The 18,212-nt window shown below is 41.5% G+C and overlaps 1 protein-coding gene across 3 annotated transcripts in view; it reads right to left on the reverse strand.

Annotated features, from left to right (window-relative positions):
* Positions 1–3,809: 3,809 nt before the first annotated feature.
* LOC122772303 (AT-rich interactive domain-containing protein 3B-like) overlaps positions 3,810–18,212 on the reverse strand; it is a 44,915-nt gene continuing 30,512 nt past the window's right edge. For 2 of the 3 annotated variants that reach the window (XM_044030230.1, XM_044030232.1), the window contains exons 5-9: positions 8,497–8,680; positions 7,006–7,265; positions 5,292–5,567; positions 4,862–4,954; positions 3,810–4,439 (exon numbers count right to left, since the gene is read on the reverse strand). In XM_044030230.1, the coding sequence (XP_043886165.1) occupies positions 4,246–4,439; positions 4,862–4,954; positions 5,292–5,567; positions 7,006–7,265; positions 8,497–8,680 (1,007 nt within the window). In that variant the 3' untranslated portion in view covers positions 3,810–4,245. The remainder of the gene's footprint in view (positions 4,440–4,861; positions 4,955–5,291; positions 5,568–7,005; positions 7,266–8,496; positions 8,681–18,212) is intronic. The other variant, XM_044030231.1, reaches the window with a different exon arrangement.

The following is an 18,212-nucleotide window of genomic DNA, read 5'->3' on the forward strand; positions in this document are numbered from 1 at the left end:
CAACAGGGACCTGTTTTTTTTTGGTTTTGTTCTCACTGGTGTAGGTGGTGGTGGGGCTGCCACATCAACCTTACTTGAAACACTATTGTCTACATATTTGAATACTGGCACTTATTGTAGAAGCCTGTGGTGACGAGCCTGTGGAAAAACCAAAGCATCACATTTCAATAATCTGTATTACTGGTTGGGGAACTACATCAGAGGTGTGACAGTCACTATGTTCTGCTTGTGTAAAAAAAACTAAATAAATAAAAAGGGAAATTGACCTTGCATCAGTTTACTGGAAATGCTTCTGGAAGTTTCACCAACAATTCCTAACTGTATTTAACAGTGCAGATAAACAGCAGTGAAGCATATGTGGCTGTCTCAGAGGGACACTGAAATAAAAACAAACACACAAGTAAGATATAAAGTAAAACTTTATCATGACATACAAGTTTAAAGCCCTGAGAACCATATCTTTATATTACTAATATGAACAAAACTGAATGTGTGAAAACCACTTTGGAAAAGTGCTCCTCTTAAATACAATCAGCACAAACCAGTTTTTACAAGCATTCATGTATTTTGTCCTGTTTTTTTTTGTTTACTTTAATCAAAGAGAAAACTATAATATCAGTAATATTGTTATTATCACATCCATAATAATAATAACAGTACAAAAATATGCACAAACCCCACAGTTGAATTAATATACGGAGCGTTGTACAAGCCAGAAACAACATAAAATTGATAAATGAGGTATTCAATAACCACTTGCATATGCACCTGTTTTTACACAGATCAGGTTAGTTTTTTTTAAACAATTAAACTGAATTAAACTCCAAAATCATCTGAGAGACAAAAGGTTCTGCAGACTTTTAAACTTCACAGCTTCCTGAGTGACGAGACTTCACCTGCAGTTACTGACAAAAAAAAGTAAAGAATAAAGATCCAAAAATGCAACACCAAAACCAAATGAACATTCAGTGAAGTGACTGCAGCTTCTGTCAGTACTCGTCTCCCAATGCAGTTTCAATATTAAATGCAACAGTGGATACACGTCCCACTGCCCTGAGGTATTGTGGTATGATGAGGTTTCGTAGAGGGTGTCTCTAAAAGTCACGCACACTCATACTCGTTCACACAACAAGTCAGAGGGGAGGGGTGCGTGGAGGTCAGGGAGATGACTAGACGGTTGCCAGGTTTAAAGCCAAGTGACCAGAACCACTGAAAAAACTGGCAACTAGAAGGTATTTGCGAGAAGTGTCACCACTAAGGAAACTAAGCACCTCCTTCCCCCACTGTAATCATGGCAGTGGCGCCATCTAAAGTATCTTATGGTTATTACAAGTGTTAGTAGGGCCTGCTTGCATACACCTGAAACACACACACACACACACACACACTCACACACATATAAAGGCAGTGAGGCTACATTGTCAAACAGTCATTGCTTAGACTGAGCAGATGAATCAGAAAGCTCGGACTTAGAAATAATTAAGTGTTTCGGTAACAAGAGCCTAAAAAGATTAAACTTTGATGTTACCGAACACGAGGTCCACCAGAAAAACAAAAACACAAATAAATAACAACAATCTCCTCTCACAACTGGTGTTTAACATCTGATTGAATCGTTTAAACCCCCTAAAAAAAAAAAAAAAGAAAAGAAAAGTGATTACTCTTCAAAGGATTAAGCTTGAAGAGAACGACGTTTCCCCAGCCAGTGGCTGGATCTCACCAGCAACTACTTTTAAGGCAGCATCTAAAATTCTCACCTTTATAAAATACAGTTCTGTGTCACACTGAAGGGTACAACAAAAGGACTTAACAGCACCGTCGTCCAGCCCCTCTAACCCGCAACTGTGATCTTCACTGCAAAAGCTGACACGTAATGGCTAAAGTACAGTCTAATAAAAAGCAACAAGGCTGCCCGACTCATTACACACTGCGTTTACAGAGGTTTCTAAACAGTGAAAATGCCTCACATTCAATACAGATAATGCTAGAAAACTCGTGTTCATTCTTAAAAGGTATTTCAAAATGCTAAGGATTAATTTTAAAGGGAGGAAAAATACTTCACAATCGAGGAGACAACCCAGTCATTTCTGGATTGCAGTTTTCAAACTCGTTGGCCTCTGAATGAGAAGCACTGTGTTGATAGTGGGTGGGATTAGATTGGGGAGATATGAGGAACAGCATCTGGGTCCATGACACTTAAATAACTGCTTAAGTTATAAAAAATGTCCATCTTTACATGTCACAAAATCAAAGGAATTTAACTCACATCACCCTAAATATATCTTTACAAGCTTTAGAAAAGAAAAAAAAGAAAAAAAAAAAAATCAAAATTAGATTAAACAAGATTAGATGCAACATTTTTGTCCGGTCCAAAACAAACCTTGAAATGCTGTTCTGTGTGCCACAGTGGGTGCGAGCAGGATAATATGAGGGATCATTCTCGAGGAGTGACTGGGCTAGTCTTTGGTATCCAGCTGTGCAATAACCACAGTCTAACGTGAACCAGAAAGGACAAGGGTGTTAAAGCTGGTCACATGATTGTACACATGCATATTATTTTGCCGCTATTGTGAAAGAAGACATTAACTGCGATTCAGAAATTTGCATTCAAATTTAAGGTTAGCATGGCCTTTCAAAACAAAAAACCTTCGTAGACCCCTGTGACCTTGAAATCTTTCGTCAATCCTACAAATCTACAGCCGTCAGTGAGCAACCGACTGCTCTTTTCCTCTTCCGTGAAAATGATGCAGATAATGCGATTCTTCTCAGACAACACTTTGAGGAACAGGGAAAAAAAGAAAAAGAAAAAAAGGAAAAGAACAACAAGATATTTCTACAGGTAAATACAGGAGAAGGGAGATATAAGCCCATCCCAGTTCTGTTTGTCCCAAAACCACCAGTGTCGTGTCAGTACTTTTAGGTCAGTAAAGGGTTTCCATCACAGGTTTGGGGCGTCAAGTCTCCTTGGCTTTACAGCCATATGAGGTATATAGCGTAACTCCCCTTTTTTATGGAGTCAGATGAGGTATTCTTGAAACAGTCATGAAGACTTGTGCATTCATCAGGTACAAATCCTTTTTTTTCCCTTTAATTCAACAGTGATTCCTTACAGCTGTCACATTGCTTCCTGAGAGAGAGAGAGGGAGGGAGAGAGAGACGCCCCCCCCCAGAGTGGAGAGGCCAGTATGAAGTCTGAGAACTACTTGTTGATGGACATTCAGCTCCGTGGCTGCAGCTGGAGGAGGGATGCACAAACAAAATGAGTAACAACAAACTCACACCTCAGTGCTACCGCGCCGTAACATACAAAGGCAGCTCAGCATCAGCTGGGTTTGTTGCAGGCAGACGATCAGAGTTGCTCTTCCCTCTGATTTGTGCATTTTTAGGGACAGCTTTAGCAGACTTCTGGGAGGCTGAATTTCAGGTTTGTACATCCAGCCCTCCTATAATGGAGCTGACATAATATATACCGAGCGTGGATGAGGTATGAGGTATGTAATGTGCTGATCTACAGCATCTGATCATTCACCGGTTAGTTCAGCAACGTGGCTACAGCATGGTAAAGAAACCTGAGCTGGCCAGATTGGAGGCCGGTCACTGTGAGGTGGGCGCTCTGTACACGAGGTGCCACCGGTGAGAGTTACCCGACTTCCCTGATTGCAGCAAGGTCATAAAGAATACAAAAATAAAGTTGATTCAGGTTAAATATACTACAGCTCCTGAGGTAAAGACACCACTGCAGGTTACTTGATTTGAGGTATGTAAAAAGGGAAAAAAACTAAAAACAAATTCATTCTTTTAACACAAAATCAAAAAAAAAGACAACAAAATGGCAACAAACAAACAAACAACGTTCTAAGGTAAAACTTTTCAAGTTCAGTTGTGACTACACCTGTCAGTGGGTTTTGGCTGAGCTGATTGTGTTTAGCATGTACATTAGGATTAACAAATGTGCATGGATTGTGTGGCTGTGTATGTATGCATGTGTGTGTGTGTGTGTGTGTGTGTGTGTTTGTAGTGTGTGTGTTGAATAAAATGCATAGCTGTGCATTTGGGCACAAGTTATCATATAATATTCTCAGGCTCTGTGTTCATGATTGGACAGCCAAGACGTTGACAGGGTTGATGAGGTATTTGTTGTGCAACAGTTTGTTATTCTTATTGGTTTCTCATTGTACTGTATATTCATGCGGGGTCTCCCGGGGGAAGAGAGGCCTGTGGAGCAGGAGCATAGGGCAGCGTGAGTCAGGGTGACCCACTGGGGACAGGCTCAGCCGAACCAGGACCCTTGGAGGAGGAGGAGGATGTAGGGCTGAGGGTCTGAGCCATGGGTGCAGAGAAACCAAAGCTAGTGCTGGTGCCAGCAGGGGAGGCTGAAGCAGCAGCGGCCGACACAGCAGGCCCCGGGGCCCCACCAGACTTGTGGGCAAACAGGGTTCCTGTGGACAAAAGGGCAACATTACATATGGATAAACACAAGGCTGAACAATTATTTATGTTTATTAACTGCAGTTTGAATCGATGCAAGTAGCAGATCACAAAGGCGATTACATTCTTATCATTATGTTACTATATGGAGTAGTTCATGTTTTAATGGTGTCATGTGGTAATGCACCATTATTTGTTTTACATCTATTACACATTGAATACTGTCCAAAAAAAAAATTGCAATCAAATATTTTCCCCACATTGTTCAGCTGTAGATAAACGTCACTGAAGTGGTAAAGGTTGTGTTTTTGTTGACTGAAAATCTGAAACAAAAAGTACTGTGGTGCATGTCATCGTTCAAATGACCGATAGATACCACGTCATTATTTTGTTCCATCAATGATGCATAAAGTTTATAAACAGCCATACATACCTGAATAGACCGTGCCATTAACCTCCACTGAGACAGTGATGCTGGCATTTCCATTAGTCGAGATGCTCAGAGACATATCCTGCTGCTTCTCCTCTGAAGGGACAGTAATGACAATGCAACTGAGCTACTGTGTATTCACATGACTTTAACATGGCATAACAAGATTAGTACATGCGTTTAACCAGAATTGGTGGGTGTAAAAAAAGACAAAAAAAAACCTAAATCCCCAGTCCAAGACTAAATACTGATTTAAATACACATATTTACTAACATCTACATCTGTAAGTCACTGTATGCTTCAGTGTTTCACAAGACTGTTTCATATCCACTGGGTGTTGTTTAAGCGAACATAAGTCAGTGTGTCTCATCATGTTAAAAGCATCTTGCCAATTGTCATCTTGAGTATCTTGACAAACATGGCAGCACTGACCTCTGGTGGTGATGGTGGGCGCTCCCAGGCGCAGATTCATAGGCATTTGGGAGGCCATGGCCAGCAGGTTGTGCTGGAAAGCCTGCTGCATCAGGCGCTGCTGTTCTTCTGCCAGACGTGCCATCTTCCTCTCCGGTCCCTCTCCTCCGCCGCCGGTCTCCAGCTTTTCTCTCAACTGCTCCAGTGTGGCGGCTCTAGCCAAACCAGCAACCTGCTGCTGACCCAGAGCCAGTGCCATGGAGGGCCTGGTTGCCATGAGGGAGGGGGTCAGGTCTTCTGGACGGGAGAAAAATGGAGGGTTAGTTTGATGCATTCTAATGGGTCCATTAATCCATCTGTATTGACTGGATATGTAAATTAGGGATCCGCGCGGGGTGAATGTGAGTGACCTGACCAGACCTGCGAAACCTTGCGTCTTGCCCATTGAGAGCCAAGAAAATCTGCACAATACTATTCAGGATAAGTGGGTATACAATATTAATGAGTTCATTGTTTTTCTTAATTCTATAAGACAATGGACTAATTATCTAATACATTAGTGAGAAAAAAATAAAAACGTAAAATAATAAATTATCTCAGACAATCTCACTGAATTACAGATAAAAGGCTAATGGAAGAATGTGAAGACTTTCTAAGATAAGTAGAACTAATTTGGGGTTTGCTGCATTGACAGTGATCAGGTCAGGAACACCACAATCCTCCCAACATGACATCATTAGATACATAACAGGATCAATTCTGAACATTACACATTACATGTCAAATTGTGTATATTATCGGGGTCCATGGCACAGTCACATTCCAGGCAAGTCATCAGATAAAACAGTGGCGTAATGACAGTTATCAACGGGATCCTACTGATGTGGACGGAAAACTTCAAAGTTCATAAAATGCCCTCCCCCCCGGCGTGGGAACCATGCTATTTATCAGTGGTAAAAGGTGAGGGCTCTGAGCAGCCCGGGGCAAAACTACTTCACACATGGTCTCTACAACACCTGGATGGACGACACACACACAAACACACAGGCATGCACAAACTCACAAAGTCATATAAAAACCCAGGGGGACAGAATGGAGGTGAAGGTGAGATGTTGCAAGAATGCAATGCACAAATATAACAGCACACTCTCATTTCAACATTCTTGCATGCACACACACAAGCGCAACAATATGTTCTCGTACCAATGGCTTTGGATGGCAGCGCATTCACACACAAATACTCGTCAAAAACAGGAGATTTTAAAAGATTAAATCTTAAATCTACAGTTACAAATGATCTTTAAAATGTTTAGAGGTCATTTTAATTTAAGCAGTATTCCAGTCATGTGTTTATCCACAGCTCAGACTAGATGTAGTATTTCTAAACTGCAATAGAGGGCAGTGTCCATAAAGACTCTGCATCAGCCCACCTGTAAGTGGAGCACTCCACGCTGACCACTATAGGAAGTGGAGGATGCAGTGTTTAAAGTCAACATTTGCTAAGTTTAATATAACCTTCATCGGTCAAAAGAAAGTTTTCTGGGCATATATGTTTTTGACAAACATACTCAACTATGATCTGCTTGTTAAAATTGCAGGCAAGCATGATTTAAATGGTATATCACACACACATATCCAAAATGTTCTTTCCACACACATTAACGCAAACAGAAAACCTCACTGCCTCTCTCTCACTCGCTGTTCCATAATGAATCACAGCTTTGAAGATGCTTGCCTTTTTTCAGAGAAGGTCCTGGTGAAGCATGTAGGCCATTGAGGGCCACCGATGCACCCACTCCCAGAGCCGAAAGGTGCATCTTGGGTGGAGAAAGGATGTGAGGAGCTGTGCTGGGAGAAGGAGAGAAGCGGAAGAGGCTGCTGCTGTAGCTCGGACGACGACCCTCGCGTCTGTTACTGTCGATGGCAGCCTGGAGCTCACTCGGTGAACTGAGGCCTTTCCTCTCACACTCGTAGGGGTATAGGTATTTCATGTACCTGAAGAGATCACCACAGAAATATTCACTGAATAAGTGCTGTGACTCATCAACTTAAAGCACTTCAAATGCGACGTACAACTTCAGCCAGCTTAACAAGTGTACACCTGTGGTACATCCTGGCTGTAGTACATGCTCATTTCAGTTAATGCCCTTTGTATGTCTATTTTTGACTTTGACAGTTTGAACTAAACAATGTTTTTCATTGAGATACAACTGTGTCCTTGTTTTAAAGACAAATTGTCTACCATTCCGCTGTAGAAACTGATTAGTGCAGGGTAGACTAGTGTGTGCAGTATTCTATTTTAAGGTCAGTTTCATGAATTAAGTCTGTGTTCAGCTTAAATTCATATACTCTCTCATGCACACATGGCCAGAGGGCGAGAAAAAAAAATCTGGTTTCTCTGAGAGCAATCTTCTAACTCAAAGGCATGTAACTCTGCAGATTTAATGAGTCATCTGGTTTGAACACTGTGCAAAACATGTTTTGTATGCTGAGGATGCTTGGATGACATCACGCCGGTCCTACAAGTATGGACAGTCACAGCTCTGGTATGTTTTCCATCCCATAAAAACATACGGTAAAATAAACGACCACTATTATGCATGCTGACTGCATAATGGTGGAACAGCTCCACTTAAGATCAATAACAAGCGAAGAGCAGTAGTGTCCATTAAAGAGCTAGCAGAGCAATGCTACACAACAACCCACCAACATTAAAAATACATAAAGGTTCATTAGGGCACCCAGCTAGTGGACAGGATATAAGGGTGTTACATCCACTGAGGGGTTTCCATCAACAGAGCGAGTGAGTTTTAGTCGAGACTCAGTGTACAAGCCGTCAGTCAAACCCCACCTTAGTCGCTGTGAACTCTGACCCAAATCATGTCAATAAATCTATGGAATCAATGGGCTCTATGTGTGATGTAATGGACAGAGAAATTGAATGGGAAGAGGCAAGGCAGCCTGTCAGTGGAAACAAACTTGTGTGTGTGTGTAAACACGGCACAGTGAAATTTGACATCTTTACACATACCAACACATACTCACAGAAATACACTTATTCTGATACCACAAACACATACTTGTGTAATAAGGGAGGTGCTTGTTTCTAAACTACAATCAAACATTTTGGACTCTTAATCTATTTCCACTAAATAAAATGTAGGCTGTCATTAGACAAACTCTTTATCTAGGTCAGGTTGTTGAGGAAACAGATAGAGAAACGTACTGTGTGCGCAGGGTGAAAGCTGCACTGGTGATAGAGGTAGGCAGGTTGAGTCCCTTTGTGATTTCTCTCCAGATCTTCTTGTTGATGACCTCCACCAGTCCCCCCTTTTCTGTCACCAGCTTGTACAGCATGTACAGGTCCAGGACCTGCTTGGCCATGATGGGGATACGATTGACAGGGGTTCCTGTTTTGGAGAGAAAAATATCACAGAACATGAAATACTGTTGTTAGTTGTTGCCATTTTAACTGGTATGTCACACTATTTACATAGCTAATCCAACCAGCACACCCTATGGTGGAAACACAAGCCAGATCAGGGTTTACCATTCCAAACTGTTCCATGGGGCGCTGACCTGAACGGTATCATAATGCTGATAATTTATCTCATGCTTCCCTGTTGAGATTTAACATGACAGTGTAAAATGCTTCTTGCTTTGTCATTTTCACTAAGAGCTCATTTATCCACCAATCAATGCCAAGACATCTGGGATCATTTTTGGCAACGCTAGACACTGACCTAAGTGGTGTTAGGACGCTGGTAAAAAAAAAAGGGCGCAAGACCCATTGCCTACATGCCTGTTAAACTTGGCTTAAAACATTTTTGCCCAGTTAAGGCAATCTGGTGTGACCTGGACAGGGGATTCGTAAACAACACAAAGCAAAGCGGCTCTAGACTTTTGATACAGATGCATTAATCTTGTCAACAGCTTATCTGCAGTGAAGCTTGCAGCAGGGAGCGTGTGTGGTGGAGGTGGTGGCGGGGGGGATGAGGGGGGCGGCTCGCTGTATGCAACAGAATCAAAAAGTGCAATGTGCAACAGTGTGCGCATGGAGTGGGAGGCGGGGGCCAGGGATTGTGACAACCTGCTAATCCATGGGCAGTGGTAGGTGGGGGGCTCCTGGATAGGCCAGTATAATGAAGCTCATTTAGAGGATTGAACTGACTAAATCCACACCCCTCTGCTGTTAGTGCTGCTGGGCTCAACACAGGGGAGTCGTACAGATCTGCCCTCATAGTTAATGCCAACCAATCCTCCAGCCCCTCCACAGGCTGCTCTTAACCCGGAATTGGACTCATTAATGACTTTGTAGAATAGCAGTGAGATCAGGCCATGAAGATTAGCCCCGATTCATTTTCTTAAATTAGCAACGTGTCTTTAAGCCACGTGCAAGGGACTAACACATGGCACATGGATGTAGGAAAAATATAAGGCCTTAACTCTGGATTGGAAGGACAGTGATTATTATGAATGTTGAAAGACTATTTCTCTTATCCTTGATATGCAGCCGTTTTTATAGACATTTTGTTATTCAATTTTAGACAGAAAAGCCAAAATGTAATACGCCCCATTTAAAATCATCAGGTATATAGGAGTCCCTTAATAATAATTGCAGCTAGTAATGGTCATGGTAGAACACAGTGCAATACACACATTTCACATTCATGTCAGCCTGAAAACAAGATTGTATTGTCATGTGGACAACAGCAACGTTTCCAGAGCACAAGCAACAGAAATTCTTTGCTGCCAACGCCTCGTCAGTTCTTTAATGCAGCAGTGAGCATCAATCCTGCATCAAACAATTAGTACAACTAGGAGGGTCAGAGATCAGCCAGGGGTTATTGATGTGTGAATTAAACTGCAGGTCAGCAGGAAGCCATGTTTTCATACTAGCCTGGTTGTGAACAATGAGACACAACAGCACTGGCCCCATAGTGACAGGCCAGCAGTTAGTTAGGCTTTAATCCGTGCCCATGCCTTTATTCAACTCTTCATCAGCATCTGCTGTCACGTCAACATCAGATTGAACACATTTACAAGAAGCCATTTTGTAAAAGAACACATAGGAAAATGTATTGTACATGACACAAATGAGAGTGGTGCGGGGGTGAGAAGTGCATGAATTTGAAAGAGAGGGTTTCCCCTCTCACACACATACACTTCTCAAAATGTATGTCAGAAAAACATCCCTGGTCTATCTACAGTATATATCCAAAGTAGACCAGAGATGGTTTTGAAACCTAAAAGAGTATTAATTAGTTGGCTTGACCACATATGAAAGCATTGGGAAAGCAACCTTTGATAATACCATAATTGACCAAAAATCACATTACCGACACTTGGGCAGTTACCCAGAGAGTTCCCTAACTTAAGAGAATAAACGTGCCGCTTGCCTTTGGTGTCAAACATCTGCTCCATTTCCAACCCTGCAGACATTTAGCTCTAACAGGCTTAATTAGACGAGCAGAAAACATCCCTTTTGATCACAGCAGTACAACTCCTCTGCCTCTCCGGACTATTTTATGCACATTTCTTACTGATGCCATTGAACACCTATTGCTTTCTTCTCTTTAGCTAAGACCATACAAGAATCGCTGATACAAAACTGCTTCATGGCAGTCGGTCATACAGGCCTCAAGTAGGCAACTATTGCGTATTTCATTTCTCTGTAAGGCCATGATTTGTCTACTTGGCTACTCTGAGCCAATCTGTAATTGGCTGCAGGCTTCACCTCCCATCATCCTTTGCCCCGGACTGATTTTCCCCCAGGGACAGGGCCATCAGGAGCCTAGTGATTAATGGCACCAGGGGTCAGAGTTCACACTGGTGGGAAGTGCCGCGGCCGAGGGCCCCTGAACCACTCCCTAAGTCTTTCCTCTGACTTCCACTGTGAACACTAGAGCCACACAGCCAGCCTTCAAATGGCTAGACTTCAAATGATAAGAGATATAGATACACAGTCTGACAGAGGAGAACAAGAGCAATGAGTCTAACTGAAATGGACAGTTAAAAAAAATAGAGACAGACTCCCAATCTTAAGTTTGACAAAGACTGGAAATATCGAACTCTGATATTGGACGACAGAGCTGAAATTCTCAGCAGATGATCAATTATCTTTATATTTGATAAATGCCATGCCTGTGATGATTTCCCAGATGGGTAAAAGTCATTTACAGCATTCGCACTGAGGGGGAAAATACGATTCTTAACTGACATACAGCACACAAAACACATTCTTAAAAAGTAAATTGTTAAACATGTAATCGAGTAAAAAGCCTTCTATCATTCTTTAGCCATAGATAACTTGACCGAACCAGTGATAAAAACAGACGGAATCAAACATTTCCCGCTCATGCTACTGTCCCATCTTTCCATCTCAATGTGAGGACAAAAAAAGAGGTTGTTTTATCTGACCCCTGACCTACTTTTAGCAGGAAACAGCTGTTCACATTAAAGAGTCTCTATAATAAATCAATTGGGTGTCCCTGACGCCAGTGGTGGTAAATTAAATATCGCTGACTTCACATGATGGACATTTTTTTAAATAATTGAGTTACAGAACGACAGCCTTCCAGCAGACGACACACAGGAAATGAATTTTTTACTAAATGAGCATCGGTTGGTGTGAGGTTTCACTAGCATCTACAGTGAAGGAAGACGAAGAGGAGGAAACGAAACATCTTTGTGACGTAACACAAATAGAGCCACAGAGAGAGAAAAAAGATAAGAAAACAGGCATTAGGAGAGAAATACTTTTTGCTGCCTTTAGGAGGTAGGGAAGGGAGGAGGGAATGAAGGAAGGGGGAGGTGTAGTAGCCAGCCAGCTGAAGAAAGACTGGATTACTGCTGTAAGGAAGGTGTCAGCCAACACAAACAGCCCCTGGCTTCACGGCAGTGTCTGAGTCCTTTCAGAGCACCCACAAGCCAGCCACCCACGCCTACCACCACCTCCTCGACCCTTCAGCAGCCACCACATAAGATCAGACCAAAGCTGAATGACATCTTACTGTCTGGACCATTTCCTCAGTCTACTTTTTTTGAATTCATGACGGTTATTGGAGCAACTGCAACTGTGAATCTCTAATCCCAAATGAGTAAATGATTTGCTGTCGGCTATGAATTCTGTATTAAAGTGTGTTGAGATTATACATTGTTTGACAGCATAAACAGCACCACTGAAAACTGCTGCTTTTGAACTAGCCCAAGAAGCTCTAATTTCAAAGAACCCCTGCTCAACACAATCAAGTGTTGGGGGGTTATCTTTTGTGCAAGTCTAAATACTTACCACTTACGCTCGATAATATTATATTACATACAACATTCTCCTTTTAGGAAACAGTCAAGGGTTACTAAACCCTAACCCTAGGTGACGTAGATGTGTTTTGATCTACCCTGAGGTATTTAGTAGTTCTTTTTATTTTAGAAATATCACAACAGAGCAGTCCAAACCCTTCACTAACGGTGAGGGAAAAGACACTGACAGAAGAGAAGGGTGTCTGGGCTCCACATGCTGGAAGTTTACTTTATGTCGGGCAGCCTCTGGCTGTTTAGTTTATATGTTCATAAGTCAGGGCAGCATATTGTCAGGACCCTGCTCTATGCTGGGGCATGTTTGTTTTATTTTTGATGCATGACCAGGGACATAAAAGGTAAAAAAGCCTTGAGTGCATGGAATTTGCTATCTTTAGTCCAGGCAGAGCCACCACTCGCCTGATGGACCAATTCATATCAAGTGCTGTAACGTTACGCTACAGATACATTGCTATTCCAAGCATGAAGCTCATGCCACAGCTGATGGAGACAGAGAGAAGGGAAGGCAGGAACAGTCATCCAACATGTTGGTCGATATGTTCTATAATGTTGGCTGCATAGGTTTCTTTCACGTCATGTCAATAAAATGCAATTAATGTGGATTGACAGAGGGAGAGAGGCACACAAACAAAAGACAAACAAAGAGAGGCTAGACAGGAAAAGACAAAGAATTAATAATGACTTTGCTTCTGTCAACTGTACTTAACCATAATGTTAAAAACGAGAAAAACATCTTCGTGAAAATATCTGCAATATAATAATATATTAACAAAGAAAGTCCCTTTCAGTAAGATTTTCCAAAAACATAACCACATCTAACACAGATACACAGAGAAGGAAGACTGGCTCTTAAGTAAAAATGATTACAGTAAGCAGGCAGCCTGTGTGTTTAAGAAGCTGTCCTCTGTGTACTGTCTTTGCCTTTAGCCTGTGGTGTAAAACATCGCAAACTTGGCAAGGGTCCAAACAACAGCCAAAAGCTGTAAATCTCAGCGGGTGCTGTTTTCACACTGGGGAGATTCAAACTACAAATAATGACACTATTTGAACGTCAACCACATGATTTGATGTTTATCAAGTGCAATTTTGCAACAAATCTCTGCTTTGAGAAGCCAGATACAATTTTAAAGGATTTCTACATCTTTAAAACAATTTAGTCCAACCTTGACATTTATGCCTGTCATCCCACTCAATGCATCTTGGTAAAAAGATAGAGAGATGAATAGAGAAAGACAGAAAAAGAGAGGGAAATATGACTCCTCCTCCGCGGGTCATGAAGATGGGTCACCTGGTGAAATGGAGGGGGAGGGGGATTGAAAAGGTTGGACGATGTGAAAAGTGAGATGGCCTCTCTAACTGTAACCCAAGTCTCCTCAATCCACAGAGACCAAAGCAGATCAGCTAACCAGACCCCAATCAACACCAATATGAACAAGGGTTCATGAATTTGGACAGTGAGATGGTTAAATGAATGTGTCACATGTTTAAACACGGTCACTCGTCTTTCAATATCTGGAGGATCTCAGAAAGTGTGTGTGATATGGGAGAGATGTAAACCAGACAAGGAAACTGTTGATTTTTCCCATGATGTCTGTTCATATTAGACAAAATTCATATAGAAACTGGACCAACTGCTTTGTTGGGCAAGTAAACCAATCACTTGCATTGGCAGTTATTTCAACAGATTGAAATAACTGCCAATGCAAGTGATAAAATGGCATTATCTTTTTGAGAAAACCCATATATGGATATTATACAGATGGACATCGGATTGACTTAATTAGCTTGATAGATGTCTGACTTGAGCTCTTCTCTGCTCTTTTGTGCTTGATAAAAAAGAGGGGTGGTGGTGAGACAGATCTGCCAGATAATGTTAATGCATCGAGACACTTGAGTTTCAGGTTATTCCTCTTCGTGTCTTGTATATGGTTAAATGACTCCACCCTGCTGCCACATTTTGAAGGTAACCAACCAGTATCTGGGAATGTTTGTCTTCAGTAAACATTTAGTTGTTCAGTGAAAAACTGCAGGTGGTTGATGAACTAGCCAGAGGGCAGTGCTCCCAGTGTGTTATTGTGAGGAAGGCATTCTGGACACTTCACGAAAAATCAATCAGACGACAAAAATATAACATCTTCTTCTAATGACTTGATGTTTTCAGCAACACAGGTCATTTGTCATCATAAAAATGAGTGCAACTACTAATGGTTGTCGCACTGCTCACAAATCATCGATGATTCAGTATGTCCACATTCTAACTGCACAATTCTGTTAAGGTTTTCTTACTGTCAAGAGAGTACTGTCTGTACTCTGTAGTACTGTAGTTGGCCTTATTGTTCGGCTCTCAATAAACAGACATGTTTTTTCTAGAGATAACTTTTTGAACATATTCAAATATATACAGATTTGAAATTAACCTTGTATATTATCATATCCATATCCATATATCTCACCCCTCCATGTGAAGTACAGTGTATCTCTACTAATTTCAGCCAGCTTTTAAGATCCAAGCTGTGAATACAATTGGTCTAAAAGCACATTTTGGCAAAGTGAAAATGATATGAGACTTTAATGATTTGATTTTAATGATTTTAATGACAGCTTTGCCACAGACGAAATGTTCATGTCTACTGCCTTAGACACTACACATGAAACCCTTATTAAGAGAACATGTTCTGGCAGAGCACATCATGTGAATCATGCCTTTTTGTAATGCAATTTAAAACTGTCCAGCATTGTCAAATATAATGGTTGACCTCTGCTCTATATTCACATCTGTGTGGAAGATCGTGTGGGAGAAAATCAACCCAACAGTTTGCCCCTGTAAACAGCCATCTCTGATCTTTGCAGAAATGTTAAGAATGTATGTCACAGTGACATGACAACGGTATGTTCTGTGCATCATAGAGGAAGGGACTCTCACATTCACTGCAGATTCATTTTATTAAGCTGCAATGGTCAGGGTTAACACTTTCCACTCTAGTAGCATGAAACTGTGGTTAAAAAAATGAGACAGAGTGAGAGAGAACGTGAGAGAGGGTAACAGGGAAGTGGATAAAAAGGTTAAGCAACCGACGTATTCATATTAAATGACAATAATGGAGGGACTGATGAACACACAAATAAATAAATAAATAAATAAATAAGTTTAAGTTCTCAATGTTATAATGGTGATCTAATGCTTTATTAGGTTGTTACTAAATTGTCTTTAACAGCAAGTCAAATCGCCATCAAAATATCACAGTAGGATAAGTCCCCCCATTTAATTCAGTGCTACTAGCTGGTGTCACTCCACTGCTGTTATTGTGGTGTGTGTTTTAAAGAATAAGTAGGTGACAGTGATGTCTTCAGTGGCAGGTGCAGCATTGACAGACGGGGCTCTCTCGTCCTTCCAGTGAGTCTTATAGCACAGCTAACTGCTTCAATCAATGGACACCCTGCACTGACAGATAAAGCCATCAACTGACAAACCCCATTTGGGGACCAGCACCACTGATCAATACAGGAGACATGAGCTGCTATAAGCCGTGGAGAAAAAGGAATATGTTGAAACGAGGAAAGAGATTGCTGGGGGGTTGTACACTCATCTCAGAAATTTTTAACTCCCATCAATGCTAATTACTTTTGGCCTTTGGAATCCATGACAGTGGGTCATACATTTAGCTTTCAGGGATTTAGCTGATGCTCTTAATGCAAAGTGACTTAAAATTAGGTCAACAGCAGAATATGCTTTGACTCCCACATTACAAACAATTGATTGAGAAGAGATTCAAGAATGCAAAGGAGAAGGCTTAGGAGACCTCACCCGAGGTTTTGAACACTTAAAACCCCTACCAAATGGAATCACGCCTCATTAAAGGAATAATGAATTGACCTGACATGTATACGAAATTATATATATATATATATATATATATATATATATATCAATGAAAATGCCACTGGAAAGTGGCAATAGTCTCTGTGTGTCATGTCCATTTCATCCTTCAAATAAAGTATCATGTTTTCCACTAGGCCCCTTTGCACTCAGATATGTTACTGCGTGGCTTATGCAACACTGCTGCAGACCAGCACTGGAAGTGAGCTCAGAGCTATTGTACTGGTATAGGACTCCTCTGGGGGCTGTAATGCATTTCATACCATCCATCACAGGGATGAGGGGGGCCAGGAAACATTGCTTTAAGAGCACACACAGGACACAGATGGAGAAGCAAGACACACAGATATGCAGAGATAGCAAAAGTTGTGGGACAGTTGTTCATTACAGGAGAATTGCCTTTGGGAACAGCTATGTGATATTAGAAAGTGGGGAAACAGTAAATATCTCATTTAATAAGTTACTAGGAAATTATGTAAAGGCATTATGTAGGCAATCTGGTAGTTTACATCGAGTTGCACCGGTTTTGCAATTGAAATACTACTTAAAGAATTTGTCTATTTACTGCCACCATTGATCTATTTGAATATTGCATCACCATTTTTTTCTAGCCTTCCACCCAGGATTGGGGTTTTTTGTGTGCGTCACTCATATGCCTTGAAATGTTTTATTTAGTCGAATTTGATTTGTCACACTGGTCTTTTACCATCTGCACATTTCCCAGTTGAGTGTCTGATTGCCCTGCAAATGCACTAAGTTGAGGACTTAATGAGATGCATGGATGAACTGAACAGCCAGTGATATTTTTACCCTGACAGATGACCTTGCTCGGAAGCATGAGGCCTGCACTGGTCGTAGTCCCTGATCAGTTACTTATGAGCATGGTGATTAAGAATCTTTCAGCTCTGCAGCTTAGAGACTTAAATCCCTGTACAGTATGGTCGTAATTAAAGATGGACAGCACAGTGGCAATCCTGGGCTGTAAAACAGCCGGGCTAAATGAGTGAGGAAATCAAGAGGAAGTGGTTCTGGCTGGGGGTTGGGATCAAGAGACAGAAAGTGGAAGAGACACAAAGACCAACAAAAAAAAAGTCTTAAGATTTTAATCTGAAGTCCTAAGACACTCTTTATGTTATGAAGGAATTGTATAACTATTGAGTTGTGCTTTCTTTTTAGCAATGGGCTGTAATTTGCTAGCCACTGGGTGGAGTTTACAGAAGGCAACAATAATCTCAGCCCTAAATAAGTTTCTCACAGTAACCATACAATCTTTGATCACAAATGCAGGAAAGGATATGTCCAATGAGAACTGCAATTCTGCTTTGGGGCAATGATTAGAAAGCAGTGGTTGGGATGTGTATCATTTGGGTTCCCACCATTTCCTGAGAGTAGAGGCCCTTTGCTACCAGTGCTACCTGATTATCTTTCTGTCTGGTTGGAGAACTTCTTCAGCCTCAGCCACTGACAAGGGACTTTTAAGGGGAAATTAAAGAGTGTGGCCTTTTTTTCCCCCAACACAAGCTGGCAGATGCCTCCCTTAACCTCCTTTTCCTCAACCCGGCACCCCTGTCTACCCTTGTCTCCTACTGTGGTTTCCATGTCTGCTCTCTTCATCCTTCATCCACTCTTTTCACCCTTTTCACACATAGAGACACGCGACTGTCACTCCCTTGTCTGCCATCCTTCAACGCTGCCCTATCAAAAAGGTTGGCCCCCACTTATATGGAGATCATTAATCATCCCATGTT

Source organism: Solea senegalensis, linkage group LG7 (assembly GCF_019176455.1).
Source record: "Solea senegalensis isolate Sse05_10M linkage group LG7, IFAPA_SoseM_1, whole genome shotgun sequence".
NCBI classification, from domain to species: Eukaryota; Metazoa; Chordata; class Actinopteri; order Pleuronectiformes; family Soleidae; genus Solea; species Solea senegalensis.